At 38.8% G+C, this 18,312-nt stretch overlaps 2 protein-coding genes across 2 annotated transcripts; one reads left to right on the top strand and one right to left on the bottom strand.

Annotated features, from left to right (window-relative positions):
* Window positions 1-1,157: 1,157 nt before the first annotated feature.
* Window positions 1,158-5,685, bottom strand: LOC139934957 (uncharacterized). Its single transcript, XM_071929386.1, has 2 exons — window positions 4,759-5,685; window positions 1,158-3,584 (listed from the first exon to the last, which is right to left on the bottom strand). Exon 2 carries the CDS (start codon window positions 3,573-3,575, stop codon window positions 3,099-3,101), a length of 477 nt encoding a protein of 158 aa, XP_071785487.1. The 5' UTR covers window positions 3,576-3,584; window positions 4,759-5,685; the 3' UTR covers window positions 1,158-3,098.
* A 7,000-nt stretch (window positions 5,686-12,685) lies between these two features.
* Window positions 12,686-13,378, top strand: LOC139934527 (perlucin-like protein). Its single transcript, XM_071928780.1, has one exon. The coding sequence runs from the start codon at window positions 12,686-12,688 to the stop codon at window positions 13,376-13,378; it is 693 nt and encodes a 230-aa protein (XP_071784881.1).
* The last annotated feature ends 4,934 nt before the right edge of the window (window positions 13,379-18,312 follow it).

Genomic DNA, 18,312 nt, shown 5'->3' with positions numbered 1-18,312 from the left:
TTACTTAATTTTATTAAGGCAAGTTTGTTGCCTCAATTTTATTGAGTAGATTGAACGGGATAAGAATTTAAGTTCTTGGTACTTTTATTCCTCAAGTTATTTAAACTTAAAATGTCAAAGTCCAGTTAACTTAATATTATGTGTTCCTCGCTTTTTCAAGTTAGTTTTACTGATTTGAAATGAGTTGGGATGACATATTACGATTCATTTACTATTACTCAAATCTAAGGCAAGTTGAAATAAATTGAGGCTAGAAGTAGGCGCTACGTTTAATTGTAAGTAAAATAAACTCAAAACGCGTTTTCTTCGAATTACTTAATTGTATTAAGGCAAGTTTGTTGACTCGATATAATTAAGTAAATTGAACGGGACAAGAATATAAGTTTTTTGTACTTGTATTCCCCAAGTTTGTTAAACTTAAAATATCACAGCCCAATTTACTCATTGTGATGCAACTAATATTACTTCCTACGGCAAGTTGAATTAACTTACAATTCGAAGTGGGCGCTACTTTTCATTTGAAGTAAAATTAACTAAAAACCAATTGATTAAATCAATTCAATTTTACTCAGTATGGGTTTGTTTGATTTATTTGAATTTGGTGATTAACCTAACCAAATTATATTATTGTATGTAACTTGAATTTGCAAGGTAAATAGGCGCAAATAATTTAAGTTTGTGCTACTCACATTTAACTTAGACAATCACAAAAATAAAATGATCCGGGCAAGTTTAAAGGAACACGTTGCCTTGGATCGGTCGAGTTGGTCTTTGAAAAGCGTTTGTAACCGTTTTTTATAAAATGCATATGGGTAGAAAGATGTTGTAAAAGTAGAATACAATGATCCACACAAACATGCCTCGAAATTGCGTGGTTTTCCTTTTACCTCGTCGACTAACACGTCGGCCATTTATGGGGGTCAAAATTTTGACTCCCATAAATGGCCGACCATGTTAGTTCGCACAGTAGAAGGAAAACCACGCAATTTCGAGGCAAACTTGTGTGGATCATTGTATTCTACTTTAAAAACAGCTTTCCAACCATATGCATTTTATAAAAAACGGTTACAAACGCTTTTGTTTTGACCAACTCGTCCGATCCAAGGCAACGTGCTCCTTTAATTGATTGAGGTAGATTCCACAAGGTATTTATTCAGATTGCACATGAAATTAAACTGAATTACAGCGCTAATAGTACTTAAATGTTTTAAACTTAATTCGCAGTGTGATTTTATACTGGTGTGTAATATTATGATGCAAGAAATAACACAAATCAATGTGTAAACAATTTAAGTCATAGAGTTGACGGAAATTAACTGAGTTGAGGAAATTAACCGATTAGGGGGTAAATTACATATTGATATTTGTAAATAACACTCAAACAAAATCATGAAAGTGATTTCTGTGTGTTACTCAAATTATTGACACTCCAAATTCAGTAAGGTTTGACTTGCGGTTTGTGCAATTATCTACCATGAACGCATTTATTTTATGTAAACATAATATGAACAACAACAACAATAATTGAACACTCTCGTTTGAACACTCTTGAAGGATTTGGGTACTTTCTGTAACACATAATACAATTTCCACAGATTCTTATTAAACTTACACCGTTTGAAGATATTGACAGTAGAAATCTTGTATTACTTGCTGAGGTGCTGTAGTTTTTGAGAAAGAAAAAAAATGTTTTACTCATTCCTCAGCAAGTAACATTGTAAGGGAAGCTTTCTACTATCATTATTTTCAAACTGTATGAGTTTAACTTCATAGCATAATCACATAAAAAACACTTTGCTTTGTTGTATCAATTTTTAGTTGTGTTTATGATACAACTTTCATTTGTTAACGTCTCAATTATCTGACACGGAAGTTATTAAATACAGTATTGTTTTTGGCAAGTGGTCATACGCTTCAAAACAATATTCTCTTGACGGTGTGGAACATAACTAAAGTACAGATTTTTCAGAAAGAACTTTGAAGAAAAAGCATCTGGCTGACAAGCTATATCAAACAGGTTTAGGATGCATTTATAAGATAAGACTTTTTTGGACTATAGTTTCTTTTAAAAAATAAATTTCAAGTTAACACCCCCCCCCCCCCGAAAGATGTATTTTTGTTAGTCTTTGTTAAGCGAGTAAAATTAGTGGAATAATAAAAGATAATGTACTGCAATAAGGTGTCTCTAGCAAAGAGACCTACTGCAGGTTATTATTTACAAACAATAATTTTTAAGCTAAGGACCAATTTAGTTGACCTTTAAAAAAAACCTTAAAAAGTGCAGAGAAATCAACTTTAGGTCACTGTAAAGTCTAGCATTGGGTATAGATATTCAGCTTGCTCAACCTTAATGTTACATCACTTTAAAGGGACACGTTGCATTGGATCGGTTGAGTTGGTCATTGAAAAGTGTTTGAAACCGTTTGATAAACACTTTTCCTTGGATAAACACTTTTCATGGACCAACTCGACCAATCCAAGGCAACATGTCCCTGTAAGTAATAAGTAGAAAAAAGGATTGTTCAGTAAAACTTGTATAAAGGTACATGATTAATTATAGCATTACATTGGCAAGTGGTCAGCTGGTTTCAATCACTATTCTTTAGAACAACATATGGTTTTTGAAGAACTACTTCTTGTCTGCGGTGGGAAAAATGTCTTTGCCACTTTTTCCATAATCACTTTTCCATTGTGTGTTTTCTTCAATTAATCAAGAAGAGCAGTCCGTTCCTTTTCAGAGCTTGCAGCTGTTTCATCACCAGGAAATTCAGGGAGGTAGTTATCATCTGCCTTCTGCCTTTCTTGTTTTTTTATGTTCTTGGCTGATTTAGAGTGATTTTACAGTTAGTTCTGTGCATCCGTGATTTCGCAATTTTGATCTATAGTTACCCATCTTGAGTTTAAGGCTTATTTTCCAACCAAGTTAGCCAGTGGCAGCACCTGGTTCTTTCAGGTATGGGTGCTTCTTGACAAATGCTTGTGCTACAGAGCAGAACTGATCATCTGATGGATAGGCCTTGTAGCTAAACATGGCTTCAGCAAGTTTTTCCAAAATAACAGATTTCATTCCTGTGGGGTTTGTCAAAGTTCCATCCTTCTCAAACGGTTTTTTCCCCGTTTGAAAGTTTCATCTCTGTGTCGATTGAGAAGGAAGGGATTGGAAAGACGGTAGGCCACTGAAGTGCTCTATCTGTACTACATGTACTTACAGCAGTAGACATGGATGATGCTTCCGACATCGACTGGGACGATGACAGCAGAGATGAATTACTCAAAGGATCAAACACAGTGTCAATGTCTGTGTCTGAATCTGAATCAGGAATAGAAAGTGGAACGACTTTGATAGTTCCCCTGTCTTTAATATCCTTGAGTGATGATAAGCTCATGAAATTATCAAAGTCCGGATCAACGAATTGGAGACTGAATTCCCCTTTGAGTTCAAACCTCTCCTTGACTTGGTTCTTCAAATCCTGCACACTTTCCAGCCCAGGGGGTAGAATCAGCTTCTGGATGTTTCCTTCGGTGATGATGACTCTCAACATTATGCACGATGGTACAACAAGTGCATCTGCCATCTTGACTATCTGTCATAAAAGAAACGAGAACAATACAATTAAATCATTAAAATTAATTTTTCTTTTGTTTGTTAAATTACAGTAGTCTACAGCCAAAGTTAACTAAATTTGTTTATAAATGAGTAACTATTACTAAATATTTTGTTGTTTGGACTTAATTTATTTTTGTGCAAACTACATACCCTTCAGTAAAACTTACTTTATTACAAACAAGTAACTATTACTGTGTGTTTTTGTTGTTTGGACCTAACTAATTTGAGTGCAAATTACATAACCTTCAGTAATCCCAACTTTATATATAAATGAATACTTTTACTTTGTGTTTGTTTTGATTAATTTACTTTAATTTACTTCATTTACTTTAGTGTAAAACACATACCTTCAGTAAAACTAACTTTGTTTATAAATGAGTAACTATTACTTTTTTGTTGTTGCCTTGGACTCAATTTATTTAGGTGTAAAACACAAACCCTTCAGTCAAACTAAATTTGTTTATAAATGAGTAACTATTACTTTGTGTTTTTGTTGCTTGGACTTAATTTATTTATGTGTAACACACATAACCTTCAGTCAAACTAACTTTGTTTATAAATGAGTAACTATTACTTTGTGTTTTTGTTGTTTATTTTGGTGTAAAACAAAAACCCTTCAGTAAAACTAACTTTGTTTACAAATGAGTAACTATTACTCTGTGTTTTTGTTGCTTGACTTAATTTATTTATGTGTAACACACATAACCTTCAGTCAAACTAACTTTGTTTATAAATGAGTAACTATTACTTTGTGTTTTTGTAGTTTGGACTTAATTTTTAGGGGTGCAACACACACACACTTTAGTAGAACTAGCTTGAAAATGAGTAACTATCACTTTGTGTTTGTGTTGTTTTGTCTTTATTTATTCGGGGGCAAAACACGAACCCTCGAGCAAAACTAGAAAACGGCAAGTTAATTTAAATAAATGCTCCAACGCAACTGTCATACAAAGAGGCCTATATCACTCAGTCATATTGTCAGTTTTAGCATGTCACAGTCAGTATATTGAGCATGTTGTTGTGTACGGAGACGGACAACGTGGTTCAACATTACAACTCCAACGAACTGTTTAACTCAAAAATAGTCATGAGCATATCACAACTACTAAAGTGTAATAACTAAAATAACACCTTTTGGATTATGTTCTTACCTATGATGAATGGCATTCAACGAATTAGCTGATCACGTCTTCAATGCAGGGGACAGCTAATCTTCCTTGGCTTGCTCTCTTTGAGCTCCTCTGTTGTTGTTGTTCGAAGATCACGTCTTCAATGCAGGGGACAGCTAATCTTCCCTTGGCTTGCTCTCTTTGAGCTCCTCTGTTGTTGTTTGGAGAGAGCGTGCCATGCCGTTGGTGTGGGAAACGTTGGTCCCATACAAGCAGTACTTGAAGCCATTCACTATAGGCAGGGGACCAGGCCAAATGACCCGGTACGGGCGCACATTCTTATGACTTGTTCTATGAAGTTGAGTTAATCGGCTGGTCCAAGTATTGTGAACCTCAAATTCATTACATACAATATGTTTTCTTTACATTGGGACCAATCTATATGCTATAAATTATCTTTATTCATTTTGTGTCTGTCAATTAAATATAATTGGTGAGTGACAGATGAGAAGACTATTGTATTTCGTTTGGTTTTGGTTTGAAATGCTTAGAGCATGGAAAGTTAGATTATGCCATGGTCCCCCCCCCCAAATAGTCATAAGCCGTGTTTGTTCGTTCTACTCATGTTTGTGCTACGAAAAATTTGCATACTGTTAAGTTAAGCTCTTCAGCATCAATACAAGTAATTGAGTATTTCTTACTCAATAACCGCAGTAAAAGTGGCAAAGTTTTATTTTTAAGTATCACTAACCAATAAGTGTTAGTAGTAACTACTTGATCGTAACTCTTGTTGATTTGACCTATTATTTATGGATAAACAACTTACATAATTAAAGTAAATCTGACTTTTCAAGATTTAAGTTTCAATCACTTAGGATGAGCAAGTAAAAACAACAAAAAAACGGTATTAAGTATTATCAAATTAAATAATTCGAGTTTAATTTACTGAACCAGAGTTTCATTTTTTTGAGTGTAGTTGATTTGGCTAACCAACCTTGTCCCCGTGTGTCGTTACGTCTTCTCCATGATGGTCGAGCAGTGTACTATAGTCCTGCACTAAAAAAATAATTACCCGGGGATTCTCACAGCCATGGAAAAGAGGTTGCGATTTGTTAACCTTCATTGAAGACACTATACCGCCGATGTTGATTTTTTTCGTGGGCTCAATTAGAGCATATAAATTGGGCGTTACGTGTTGCTGATTACAGTTGAAATAGTCTTTTGTTGAGATCATTGCGACCAAACTTGTTGCCAAGGGGATGCGTATGAAACGGAAGCATGGTGGAAGGCAGTCTCGTGATGTAAAAAAACTATTAAATTCACTTTGTGTAATAAACCTTAAAGAGAAGGTAGGAACATAAGATATCACCAAGCAGTATGCGAGACAAACTAGTGCAGCCATGATTATTTTTGAAATTGTGCTCCTGATTTTGGGCATTGGTGGAGGTCTGTTTGCCGAAATCTGCCCTCCTGATTGGCACCGATACGGCGAGTCATGTTACTTCATTAAAACGGACATTAAGATGGATTGGTACCAAGCAAATCGTACTTGTGAAGACTTGGGAGCCACACTTGTTGTCCCAACCTCTAGGTCCGAACAGGACTTTATTTGGGAGACATCTAAGAAGAACAACCCTGACGATAAGAGTCTGTGGTTTGGTTGCTACAAAGAGGCAGGGGTATGGCGAAACTGCCCACAGACAGGGAACAGTATGGGAGCTTTTGAAAACTGGGATGATAATGAACCTCAGCCGGGCTCAGACTGTGGTTTACTTTGGGCGGCATTTGATGGTAAATGGGGCAGTTATGACTGCAGTTCTCAAACGAAATACGCCATATGTGAGCTTCATGCTGTCGCAAATGGAGATACCCAGGTTTTCAGCTTGGACACCGGCAAGGATGGCCGCCTCTCCACCCGGTGCATGGTCCGTCACGTCATAGAGGAGCTACCGAGTAAGAGCGTCGTGTCGTGCGGGAAGGCTTGCCGATCACACCCCAGATGTCGCTCCTTCAATCTGAAGCAAGGTGGCGGGAGGAGGGATTGTGAGCTGAATGAGGCGACACGACATGAGGCTGAGACCCAAGGAGACATGGAGGAGATGGAGAACTGTTACTTCTTCAATCTGGAAGATGTTTAGGTTACATGTTACATAATCTTGTATAGGAAAAGAACGTAAATTTGTGGGAGAAAATAAATGTATAAAGAAATTCGGTGTATCAAGAAATTCGGACAGAGGTCAGTACACAACTTTTTTTCCAAGCTTTAAATTTAAATGTTCGATGTTTACAGTATAACACAATAATAAAAAAAAGTGGCAATTCTTAAAAGCGTATGAACATATCATGCAAGTAGTTTTATAGAATCATTATAAGCATTAATTTAGACTTCGTAAATATCATGTGACATTGTGAGAGGATCCTCCTGTAAAATTGTTTTGATTTGAGTCTTGAAACTCTAAGATAATGTGAATTGAAACCCTCTGCGAGTTAAAGGATTCGGTAGCCCTATACAGGACTCTTTCTCTGTACACTGTAGTACAAAACGAAAGTGTAAGGCCGCCAGGGCTAAAGGATTCGGGTACTTTTTCAAAATGTCCACAGATTTACATAAAACTTACAGGGTTTGAAGATAATGATATAGTGGAAAGCTTCCCTTTAAATATTATTACTAACTAAGGTTGTGTAGTTTTTGAGAAATGAGTAAAACAAGTCACAAAATAATTTTCGTCTTATGAGACCAAAATTATTTTAGCATGTTAAATCCCCTTAACCAGTTATGATATTATACCAAAACCATAGCATAACTGGTTAATACGTTTTTACATGCTAAAACTGAGACGAAAATTATTACTTTTATAACTCATTTCTCAGAAACTACAGCACCTCAGTAAGTAAAATTTCAAGGGAAGCTTTCTACTATCATAATCTTCAAACTGTGTAAGTTTAATGTAAATCTGTGGACATTGTGTTTATTGTTAGGAAAAAGTACATATACCCTTTAAAGAATTTCCAAAATACAAATTATTTATTACCACTTTAAAGCTTGGGTGTGTTAATGTTTTTTTTTAAATGTAACTTACACTTGTTGTCAACCTTTGCTGAATACTTTCGACCAGGCTTTTAAAGGTATTGGGCACGTTTGGTATTGTCAAAGACCAGTCTGACTTGGTGTATCTCAACATGCATCAGATAAAAAAACCTTGCGAGAGAAAAAAAGGGAAAATACCTTGTCTCACAAGTTGTGTGCTTTCAGATGTTTGAACTCGAGACCTCAGCTGAAGTCTCGATAGAAGTAAATTCCTAACCAAGATGTAATTCGGAATTACATCTTGGTGAGGAATTTACTTCTCTCACAAAAACTATACGTTACTTCAGATGGAGTAGCCTTGCTCAAGGCAGTCGAATTATTCACTCCGAAAAAAGACCGCCGCTGTATAAAAACCCACCCGTATTCACTGTGCGTAAAACCCACCCGTATTCACTGTGCGTAACATCGCACGACACGATGCCCCCGTACACTATCCGCATGCGGAAGCCGTCAGGCCGACAGCCTTGTAGGATCTGTGTTGAAGCCACTGACCTCATTACTATAATAAGCGAAGAGTTCCCACGGTCAGCTCATTACCATAATGCCCGCGAAAGACGAGACATGTTTACCTCACACACCACCACCACGGACGCATGATAGGGTCCAAAGGTCGTGATAAGGGAAGTGCGTGATTGGACGTCAAAATGAATAATTCATTTGCCTCACATCCTGTGTTGTCTGATAGGTCTGACGAACGATGTAAATATTCATGAGCTGCATACTAGCATATCCTAGAGCCCCCCCAATTTCGTCCACTATTGGAATTTTTTCAATACAACACATTAAAACGGGAAGATACAGATCCGACAAGGCTGTCGGCCTTATGGCCTCCGCATGCGGTTAGTGGTGTACGAGTGCGATGGCTTGTGTGAACAGTATTCGTGCGATGTGACAGTGTGTATACGGGTGGGTCATTCGGTGTGATCGCACACACCATCACACCATACACAGTGTATACGGCGGGTGGGTTTACAGCTGCGTCTTTTCAGAGCGAATAATGCGACTGCCTTGAGCAAGGCTACAGATGGAGCCGTTTCTCACAATATTTTATACTATCAACATATTACCAATGCTCGTTACCATTTTATATAATTTATTTTTTAGTAATTACCAATAGTGTCCAGTGCCTTTAACCATTGGTCTTTTTTTCACCATTTCACAATCTTCACCAATATTCATAATTTTTACTTTATGTTGTTTAAAAAAATATATATAGTATAGGTCGATGGGAGTAATAGTTTGTCTTATATATCGCGGATGGACAATCATATAGTTATTCAGATCAATGGAAACAAAAAACGAATTCGAAAAGATATGAAGTTGATGATATTCTGTTTAACACAGTGGGTAACCCTGCAATTGGTCATTAATTGTGTGTCAAATTCGTTGTAGAATAGGCTAATACTTCTCGGTTGTCGCAACAAGGACGAACAGGTTATTTTGCGTTCAAATTAAACTAGGCTTAACTGTATGCCAATTGTAATATTTTCTAAGCCATTATACGCTACCTTGCCCTTTCCCGAATACAGCATTAACAAAACAAATGTTCATCGCATCTGACTTGCGTTTGTTTTCCTATATCGGTAAAACAGTTACCAAACTTCAGTGTTTTGCCGTAAAAAAAACAACTATACAAAAAACTTTAAAAACGGGGAACAACTAGAATACGAAACAGATTAATCTGTTTTGTGTTCAACCAGACTTAAAGACACTGGACATTATTGGTAATTTTCAAAGACCAGTCTTCTCACTTGGTGTATCTCAACATATGCATAAAATAACAAACCTGTGAAAATTAGAGCTCCATTGGCCGTCAAGTTGCGAGATAATAATGAAAGAAAAGACACCCTTGTCAAACAAAGTTGTTTGCTTTCAGATGCTTGATTACAAGTCCGCAAAATCTAGTTGTGAGGTATCGAAATCAAACTCGTGGAAAAATTACTTCTCTCTCGAAAACTACGTCACTTCAAAAGGAGCCATTTCTCACAATGTTTTATATTATCAACACAGCTCCCCATTGCTCGTTACCAAGTAAGGTTTTATGCCAACAATTACTTTGAGTAATTACCAATAGTGTCCACTGCCTTTAAATTGAAGCAGTCTTATTATGGTAATAATTATTTTCTATGCAAATGCTACGCTGCTTTGCCCTAATACAGCAAACGAAATTTACTGTTCACTGCTCTTTAATTTAGTAATGACTAATTTTCTGGCATACTTTCCCACAGTTTCCATACTTCAGTGTTCTATATATTAAACAAAAATGAAAGAATAGACAAAAGATTCGTTGGCCCTTTTGTCACAAGAAGGACGAACAGCTCATTTTGTGTTCAAATTAAACCAGGCTTAGCTAAATCAGTCTTAGGATATCAATATTTTCTATGCCTGTCCTATGCTGCCCTGCCTGAAAACAGCAAACCAAGATACTGTTCAATGCATCTTTAATTCAGTGTTGACCTGTTTACTGTTTATTGATGTTTTCATAAAATTTCAAAACTTCAGTTTTTCACCCTAAATAAAATATTTAAAAAAAAACAGAAAATAAGTTATGTCCCTTTCGTCACCAAGAAGGACGAACAGCTTATTTTTGGTCGAATTAAAGATAGTGGACACTATTGGTAATTGTCAAAGACCAGTCTTCTCACTTGGTGTATCTCAACATATACAAAAAATAACCGACCTGTGAAAATTTGAGCTCAACCGGTCATCACAGTTGCGAGATAATAATGAAAGAAAAAACACCCTTGTCACACGAAGTTGTGTGCTTTCAGATGCTTGATTTCGAGACCTCACATTCTAAGCTTGAGGTCTCGAAATCAAATTCGTGGAAAATTACTTCTTTCTCGGAAACTACTCCACTTTAGAGGGAGCCGTTTCTCACAATGTTTTATACTACCAACCTCTCTCTATTACTCGATACTAAGTAAGGTTTTATGCTAACATCTATTTTGAGTAATTACCAATAGTGTCCACTGCCTTTAAATCAGTCTTATTATAGCAACATTTTCTATGCCTGAAAACAGCAAACCAAATTACTGAAATCCAATGCCTCGTTAATTTAGTATTGACCCACTTAATTATTTTGCTTTCTGCAGTTTAGTAAATACTTCAGTGTTTTGCCGTAACAAAAATGAAATAATAGAAACAAAATTAATGGTTCTGTTGTCACAAGAAGGACGAACGGCCGCGGTGGCATAGCAATATTTTAAGCCATCATGCTACGCTATCCTTGCTCTTGCCTGAATATAGCATACCATTTTTAATACTCAATGCCTCTTTAATTTAGTATTGATTTTTTGTGTGTGATATTTTCCTACGGTTTCCAAACTTCAGTTGTTCGCCTTAAAGGGCAGGGTACATGTTTGGTAACTATTACTCAAAACAAATATTAACTTAAAAACTGACTTGGTAAAGAGCATTGAAGAGCTGTTGTATAAACATTGTGAGAAACGGCTCCCTCTGAAGTAGCATAGAAAGAGGTTATTTCTCACTAAAGCAATAAAAGACTTCTAGCCATAATAAGTCTTTTATTCCTATCTGAAAGCACACAAATTCGTCCAAACAAGGGTGTTTTTTCTCTCATCATTTTCTCGCAACTTCGATGACCAATTTATAGCTCGAATTTTCACAGGCTTGTTATTTTATGCTTATGTTGGGATACACCAAGTGAGAAGACTGGTCTTTGCCAATTACCAAACGTGTACCTTCCCTTAAAAACAAAATTAAAATGAAGGAATAGAAAAAGATAAGTGGCATTTTTGTCACAAGGACGCCACAGCTTATGTTGTGTTCAAATTAAACCGGACTGAGTCTAGGCCCGGTCACACAGGCCCCGATAACGAGAACGATAACGAAAACGATAAAAAATGCACGCCCTCGATTGGTTGAAATGCTCCACGCAGAATACGCCCACGCTCATTCAACCAATCGAGGACGTGCATTTTTATCGTTCTCGTTATCGTTCTCGTTTTCGTTCTCGTTTTCGTTCTCGTTATCGGGGCCTGTGTGACCGGGCCTTTATTAGAGCGTTTTATTCCTAAGCCTACACCACCTTGCGTGAATATCAAACTAAGTGACTGTTCAGTGCCTCAATAATTTTGTTGTGACCTGTTCTGGCCTTTTGGCCTGAAATAAATAAAAGATTATCAAGACAAAAAAAAACCGTACAGAATATATAATGGCGCACACCGTACAACAGATAAAAAACAAAATACCACACGTTACGACTATTCACATTAAAAGCCAGATCTCTTAATTCATGCAACAGCCGCGATGGTTTAAATATTAAAAATTAAAAATTAATGGAGCGATCTAATTCCAGTTCCCTTGGAAACTGCGAAAATGGATGGTAAACAATTCTGAAAATCGTTGTGCCTTTTCGGTGCAAGATCACTGATCGCTGCTATGCCTATATGAAATGGGTCTTCACCTAACAATTACTCGCACCACAGAGCAAACATTACAGCTATAGACTGAATAAGAAGTAAGTCACAAAAAGTTCTGCAGCAAACTTGATTCCAACTTCAACCTTCAGGCTGTGGAATTTTCCTCGTGAGGCCTGGGTCCAACTCCTCGTTCAAGAACTAGCCAGGGCCGTACGCCTAGTTCCTTTCATAGTTTCGGAGCTACCAGCTTGAGTTTGTGTCAGCAGAGTGGCAGAACACAAACCATCAGTCACATCATTCATTTCACGACTGCCCTGACTTCAGATCATCAAAAGGCGAGCAGGGACTCATAGACCTAGACGAGGACACCAAGTTGCTTGGAGACACTACACTACAATTTATCTCTTTCATTGTTCACATTGGTCCAGATATAAACCGAAAGAGGATGATGCTCCGCTCACTAATGTATCCAGTTTGTTGCATTATCTTTTGCATCATGGCTGCAGCTGAAATCTGCCCTCCTGATTGGCACCGATACGGCGAGTCGTGTTACTTCATTATAAAGGACAACATGGATTGGTACAAAGCAAGGAGCACTTGTGTCGAGTCAAGAGCAAACCTGGCCATACCAAACTTACAATCCGAACAGGATTACATATGGGAACTATACCTGAAACAGTTTGATCAGAACCCTTCTACCGATCTCTGGATTGGTTGTAATGACATCGAGAAGGAGGGAACCTGGCAGGACTGTCCGTTGAGGGGTGAACCCGACGCTTATGAGAATTGGGCTGATGGAGAACCCAATAATCTGTTCGATGAAGATTGTGGATCAATGGCGGTTGCAAAGAATGGCAACTGGGATGACAAGTTGTGCTCTTCGTCAATATACCAATTTCATGCAGTCTGCGAGCGCCCCATCACAAACACCCCGGTACTCTGCCTGCAGACCGGCAACGATGGTCGCCTGTTTTCTCAGTACATGCTGCACCACGTCTTGGAGGAGCTACCGGGTAAGAGCGTCGTGTCGTGCGGGAAAGCTTGCCGATCACACCCCCGATGTCGCTCCTTCAATCTACTGGAGCAAGATGAAGGGAAGATGGTTTGCCAGCTTAACAACGCAAATCGCCGACAAGTGGCTGATGGTGACATGAAAGTCAATGAAAGATGCTACTTCTTCGATCTGTAGAAATTGACTACAGCGACATCCGGGCATTCTACTTGCAGACCGGCACTGATGCCCACCTCACTTTTTTTTAAAGACAGTGGACACTATTGGTAAATGTCAAAGACTAGCCTTCACAGTTGGTGTATCTCATCATATGCATAAAATAACAAACCTGTGAAAATTTGAGCTCAATCGGTCATCAAACTTGCGAGATAATAGTGAAAGCAAAAAAACCCTTGTTTCACGAAGTTGTGTGCGTTATAGTTGATTTCGGGACCTCAAGTTCTAAATCTGAGGTCTCGAAATCAAATTCGTGGAAAATTACTTCTTTCTCGAAAACTATGGTACTTCAGAGGGAGCCGTTTCTCACAATGTTTTATACCATCAAAGCAGTGGACACTGTTGGTTATTCCTCAACATAATTATTAGCAAAAAACCTCACTTGGTAACAAGTAATCGGGAGAGGTTGATAGTAAAAAACATTGTGAGAAACGGCTCCCTCTGAAGTGACGTAGTTTTCGAGAAAGAAGTGATATTCCACGAATTTTGATTTCGAGACTTCAGATTTTAGAATTTGAGGTCACGAAATCAAGCATCTGAAAGCACTAAACTTCGTGTGACCAGGGTGTTTTTTGTGTCATTATTATCTCGCAACTGCGTTTGTTATTTTATGCATATGTTGAGATACACCAAGTGAGAAGTCTGGTCCTTGACCATTACCAATAGTGTCCAGTGTCTTTAAGTAAATGCTACACTATGTTATGGAGGAGCTATCTGAAGATGGTTTGCATTACCTTGTGTCATCTGAGTGACGAGAGGGGATCGACATTGGAAACGAGTACACTCACGATAATGTGATTGGTAGACTTACTCTCACAAAGACAAACTTTTACCTTTTACTTGCAGTTTTTAGTCTTTATTATAATAATATTTGATCCGCATAACAATAGTCAATATTATTCTTTATTAATTTACACCAAAATCAGTTCTCGTTAAATCAGTTCTCGTTATCTCTGGATAATCACAAGCACAGTGTGCTAGTATTGTATCATAAATTATTGTCTTTGGGGTATACGTTGCTGTAATATCTCGATTTTTTTAAACTGTTTGTTACTATTATTAATTACTCAGCAAGCAGGTCATGTTATCTCTGGATAGTTGCATCATGGTTGCATGTGATGGTGATTAGCTTTAGTTAAATCTCACTTTGTATAACGGACAAATCAAGATGTATGTTAGAGTGGACTCTGGAGGGTCATTTTCAAAAAGTAGTCATCATTTTACAAGCGAACATCTTTATAGACCGTAGGCCCTAATATTGTAAGATAGCAGGGCAAATTTTAAGGCAATTTCGCAGCAACCAATTGTACATCATGCAGAAGGAACCCGCAGTTGCACAATAGTCGCTTTTCTACCATGCAGTATACTGTCCTCAAGAAAAGTAGGCCTATGGAAAGTGACTGAATGTTTTTCCTTCTCATAAAAAAAAATGCTCTGTGTGACATTGGGCGTATTGCACCAAGCGCTATATACCGGTCTTCGCGCTATTATAGCCGGTGTCGCATGCAATTATGTCCTCTATGCAATACTATCCGGAGGACGTTATTGCATATGCTATGATGTCCGCCGGACGGTTTTGCATATGCAACCGTGTTCGCCCGGACGCTGCTGCATAATTCGATTGCATATGCAAAAGTGTCCGCGGAGCGAACAGTATTGCATGGTGGACACAATTGCGTCCGACACCGGCTAACTTGAGACTAGATAGCTATACATTTTATTTGTTTTTGTTTTTTAAGATTGCACTGCAATAATTTGGTAGTTGTAAGATTATTCGATGCAAAGAGCTCTATACGGGTAGACCGTATTAGAGCTAGATTACACCCATTAGAGGCATAATGATGATGATGATGATACATATTGTGACCTCTGCAGCCAACTTCTCCGCTTGGCTAAAGGCTGGTCGCCTCATTTCGTTCGTACTTTGGGTTTTTGAGTAATTGTTGTTACGGCTCGTTTGGCATGTTTGAAAATGCGGCCGGGTGATTACTTGTTGCCAATTTTCATGCAACAGGTCAATAGCCGGTGTCAGATGCAATTGTGTCCGCCATGCAATACTGTTCGCTCCGGACACTTTTGCAAATGCAATCGTGTCCGGGGCTATTCAAAAACCGTCCGGTAGACATGTACATGACTGTACATGTGTGCGCGCGTAAGCAAGCGAGCGTGCATGCACTGAACCTACGTCACATGCAGCATGAATATTCAAGTATTTTATGGTTGCAGCGAATACCCAACGGCCGAACTATTCCAATTTCATTCATGATATGCACTTAGCTTGTAAAAAAAAATGGCGAATGTGTTCCGTCGAACCAAGGGCGTTTACTGCAAGACGGTTTTGCACGAGGCGGACACAACTGCATTTACAAATGTGTCCGGGCGGACACAGTTGCATTATGCAGCAGCGTCCGGGCGGACACGATTGCATATGCAAAACCGTCCGGCGAACATTATTGCATATGCAATAATGTCCTCCGGATAGTATTGCATAGAGGACATAATTGCCGTCGACACAGGCTATAACTGACTGGTCTTGACCGCTGGTGACCAAAACCGTTTTTATTGAAATCCGGCTCATGGCCCTAATGGTGTCCGAGTTATGCGGCTTCAGCTACGGCTATTGCTAGATTTCCGCGTCAACATGCGTTGAAGTATACTATATGACGGCCTTGGCAACACCCTTAGCAACAGCCGTAGCCGTAGCTGTATAGCCGCAAACTCGGATACGGTCCAGATTGCGACTTATGACCGTACTGCAATGCGATGGCATCTCCGGGGCAAACGCCTGGCGGCACACTTTACTGTTAAATACAAAAATAACTACTGTGAACCCAAAAAGGGTTGGTGTGTGATAAGAAATGAATAAAGGCGAAGACCACTGTACATCCTGAAGAAGAGTTACTCGAGACTAAAGGCTCATACGAATCAAATTTGAAAGTTTTTTGGTTTGGGCACCCTTTAAAGGCAGTGGACACTATTGGTAATTACTCAAAATAATTATTAGCAAAAAACCTTTCTTGGTAACGCGTATAATGGGGAGAGGTTGATAGTATAAAACATTGTGAGAAACGGCTCTCTCTGAAGTGACGTAGTTTTCGAGAAAGAAGTAATTTTGCACGAATTTGATTTCGAGACCTCCGATTTAGAACTTGAGATCTCGAAATCAAGCATCTGAAAGCACACAACTTCGTGTGACGAGGGTGTTTTATCCCTTCATTATTACCTCGCAACTTCGACGACCAATTGACCTAAAATGTTCACCGTTTTTTTTAATTTTATGCATATGTTGAGATACACCAACTGTGATAACTAGTCTTTGACAATTACCAATTGTGTCCAGGACGTCGTGTGCATCAGGTCTATAACAAATATATAAAAATCAAGAATAAACAGCAAATGCCAAAACACCTATTAACTGAGACATCTTTGACATTATGAGTAAAATGTGGAGGCGCCCTTTTTAAACTCCACCCGAAAAAACAACAAGCCCGTGTCCATTTTTCGAAGGCTTGGATTGGACCGCGGCTTAGGCTCCGTCCTTCTTATTAAAGCTCCGTATCTACTCAGATCACATGCCTTCAAAATGACTGGTGGAGCCCACGCCCGTGTCCTCTTCTCATGTAACGTTAACGATCTCAAACAAAAAGTTCCTCAAACCTTGACATTATGATTTATAGCTTATTCTGCTGATACGGCATCAAGTGTATAGATAAAAAGTGTTGATTATAACTAGAGTAAGCAGAGTCGTAATATTTGACGACAATATCACAATTACCACTAAAACTACCCACGCGACGGGATTTAATAGAGTTCAGCTAATTTACACTTTTACTGCTGTAATACTATAAAGTTGTACATCGACTCCAGTATATGGAGTACCGGTATTTTGCAATATACCACCAGAGACAGGATTGCGTCCACAGTTCAGATGAAACAAGCGGTGTCCTAGATGCTTCCATCTTTTTCTTCGTCGGTCGTTTTCTAAGTAGTCTTGTTACTTGGCGAGCAATCTTGTTCCAGCAGATTAAAGGAGTGACATCGGGAGTGTGATTGGCACGACGAGGCGCCATTTTGGTACTCCTCCATTGCGCGTCGAAGCAGGCACTGAGGAGTGATGCGTACGGCAGCGTCGCTCTGCGGGGTGGTGGTGCTGACGACAGGGATCTCACAGACCGGGTAGTTTGCAGGATAAGTGCAGTCTTGGTCGTCCCATACACCCTTCTGGGGTTCCCACAGCACACCACAATCGGCTCCATACTCGTCATTGGGTTCTCCATCAGCCCAATTCTCAAAGGCGTTGGTGGTCTCACCTTTCAACGGACAGTGCTGCCAGTTTCCCTCCTCATCGATGTCATTACAACCAGTCCAGAGACTGGTGCGCGGCAGTCCCTGGTCGAATTCTCGCTCTGCTATGCCCCATATGAAATCCTGTACAGACTGGGAGCTTGGGATGGCGAGGGTTGCTCCTGATTCTTCGCATTGCACCCTTGCCTGGTACCAAGTCATCTTGACCGGTGATATTATGAAGTAACACAACCCTTCGTATCGCTCACCGGTAGTGCAGATTTCAGTCGACGTAGTGGTTGAACCAACAGAAACAATGAGACACACCAGTTGAATCAAATTCATTCTTGCTTTCCCTTTTGCACTGACATCGGTAAAATTGTTTTGAAGTTAAAATTAATTCATTGGAAGTTCGGTTACACCAAGAGAGAGTCAAAAATGGTCCGTAACAGCAAACCAACAATGAACAAACCCCCTACACACACACTCGTGCATCTGATGCCGACACATCAGGGACAACTTAAAACGATTTGAAATGTGCCCTTTGTGTAAAGCGAACGTCAAAGTCTAATATTTAGTGTCTGATATGAAACTGTGCAAGGTTCCTGCAG

This window comes from Asterias amurensis, chromosome 3 (assembly GCF_032118995.1).
Source record: "Asterias amurensis chromosome 3, ASM3211899v1".
NCBI lineage: Eukaryota > Metazoa > Echinodermata > Asteroidea > Forcipulatida > Asteriidae > Asterias > Asterias amurensis.
This window is presented reverse-complemented; position numbering and strand designations above follow the sequence as displayed.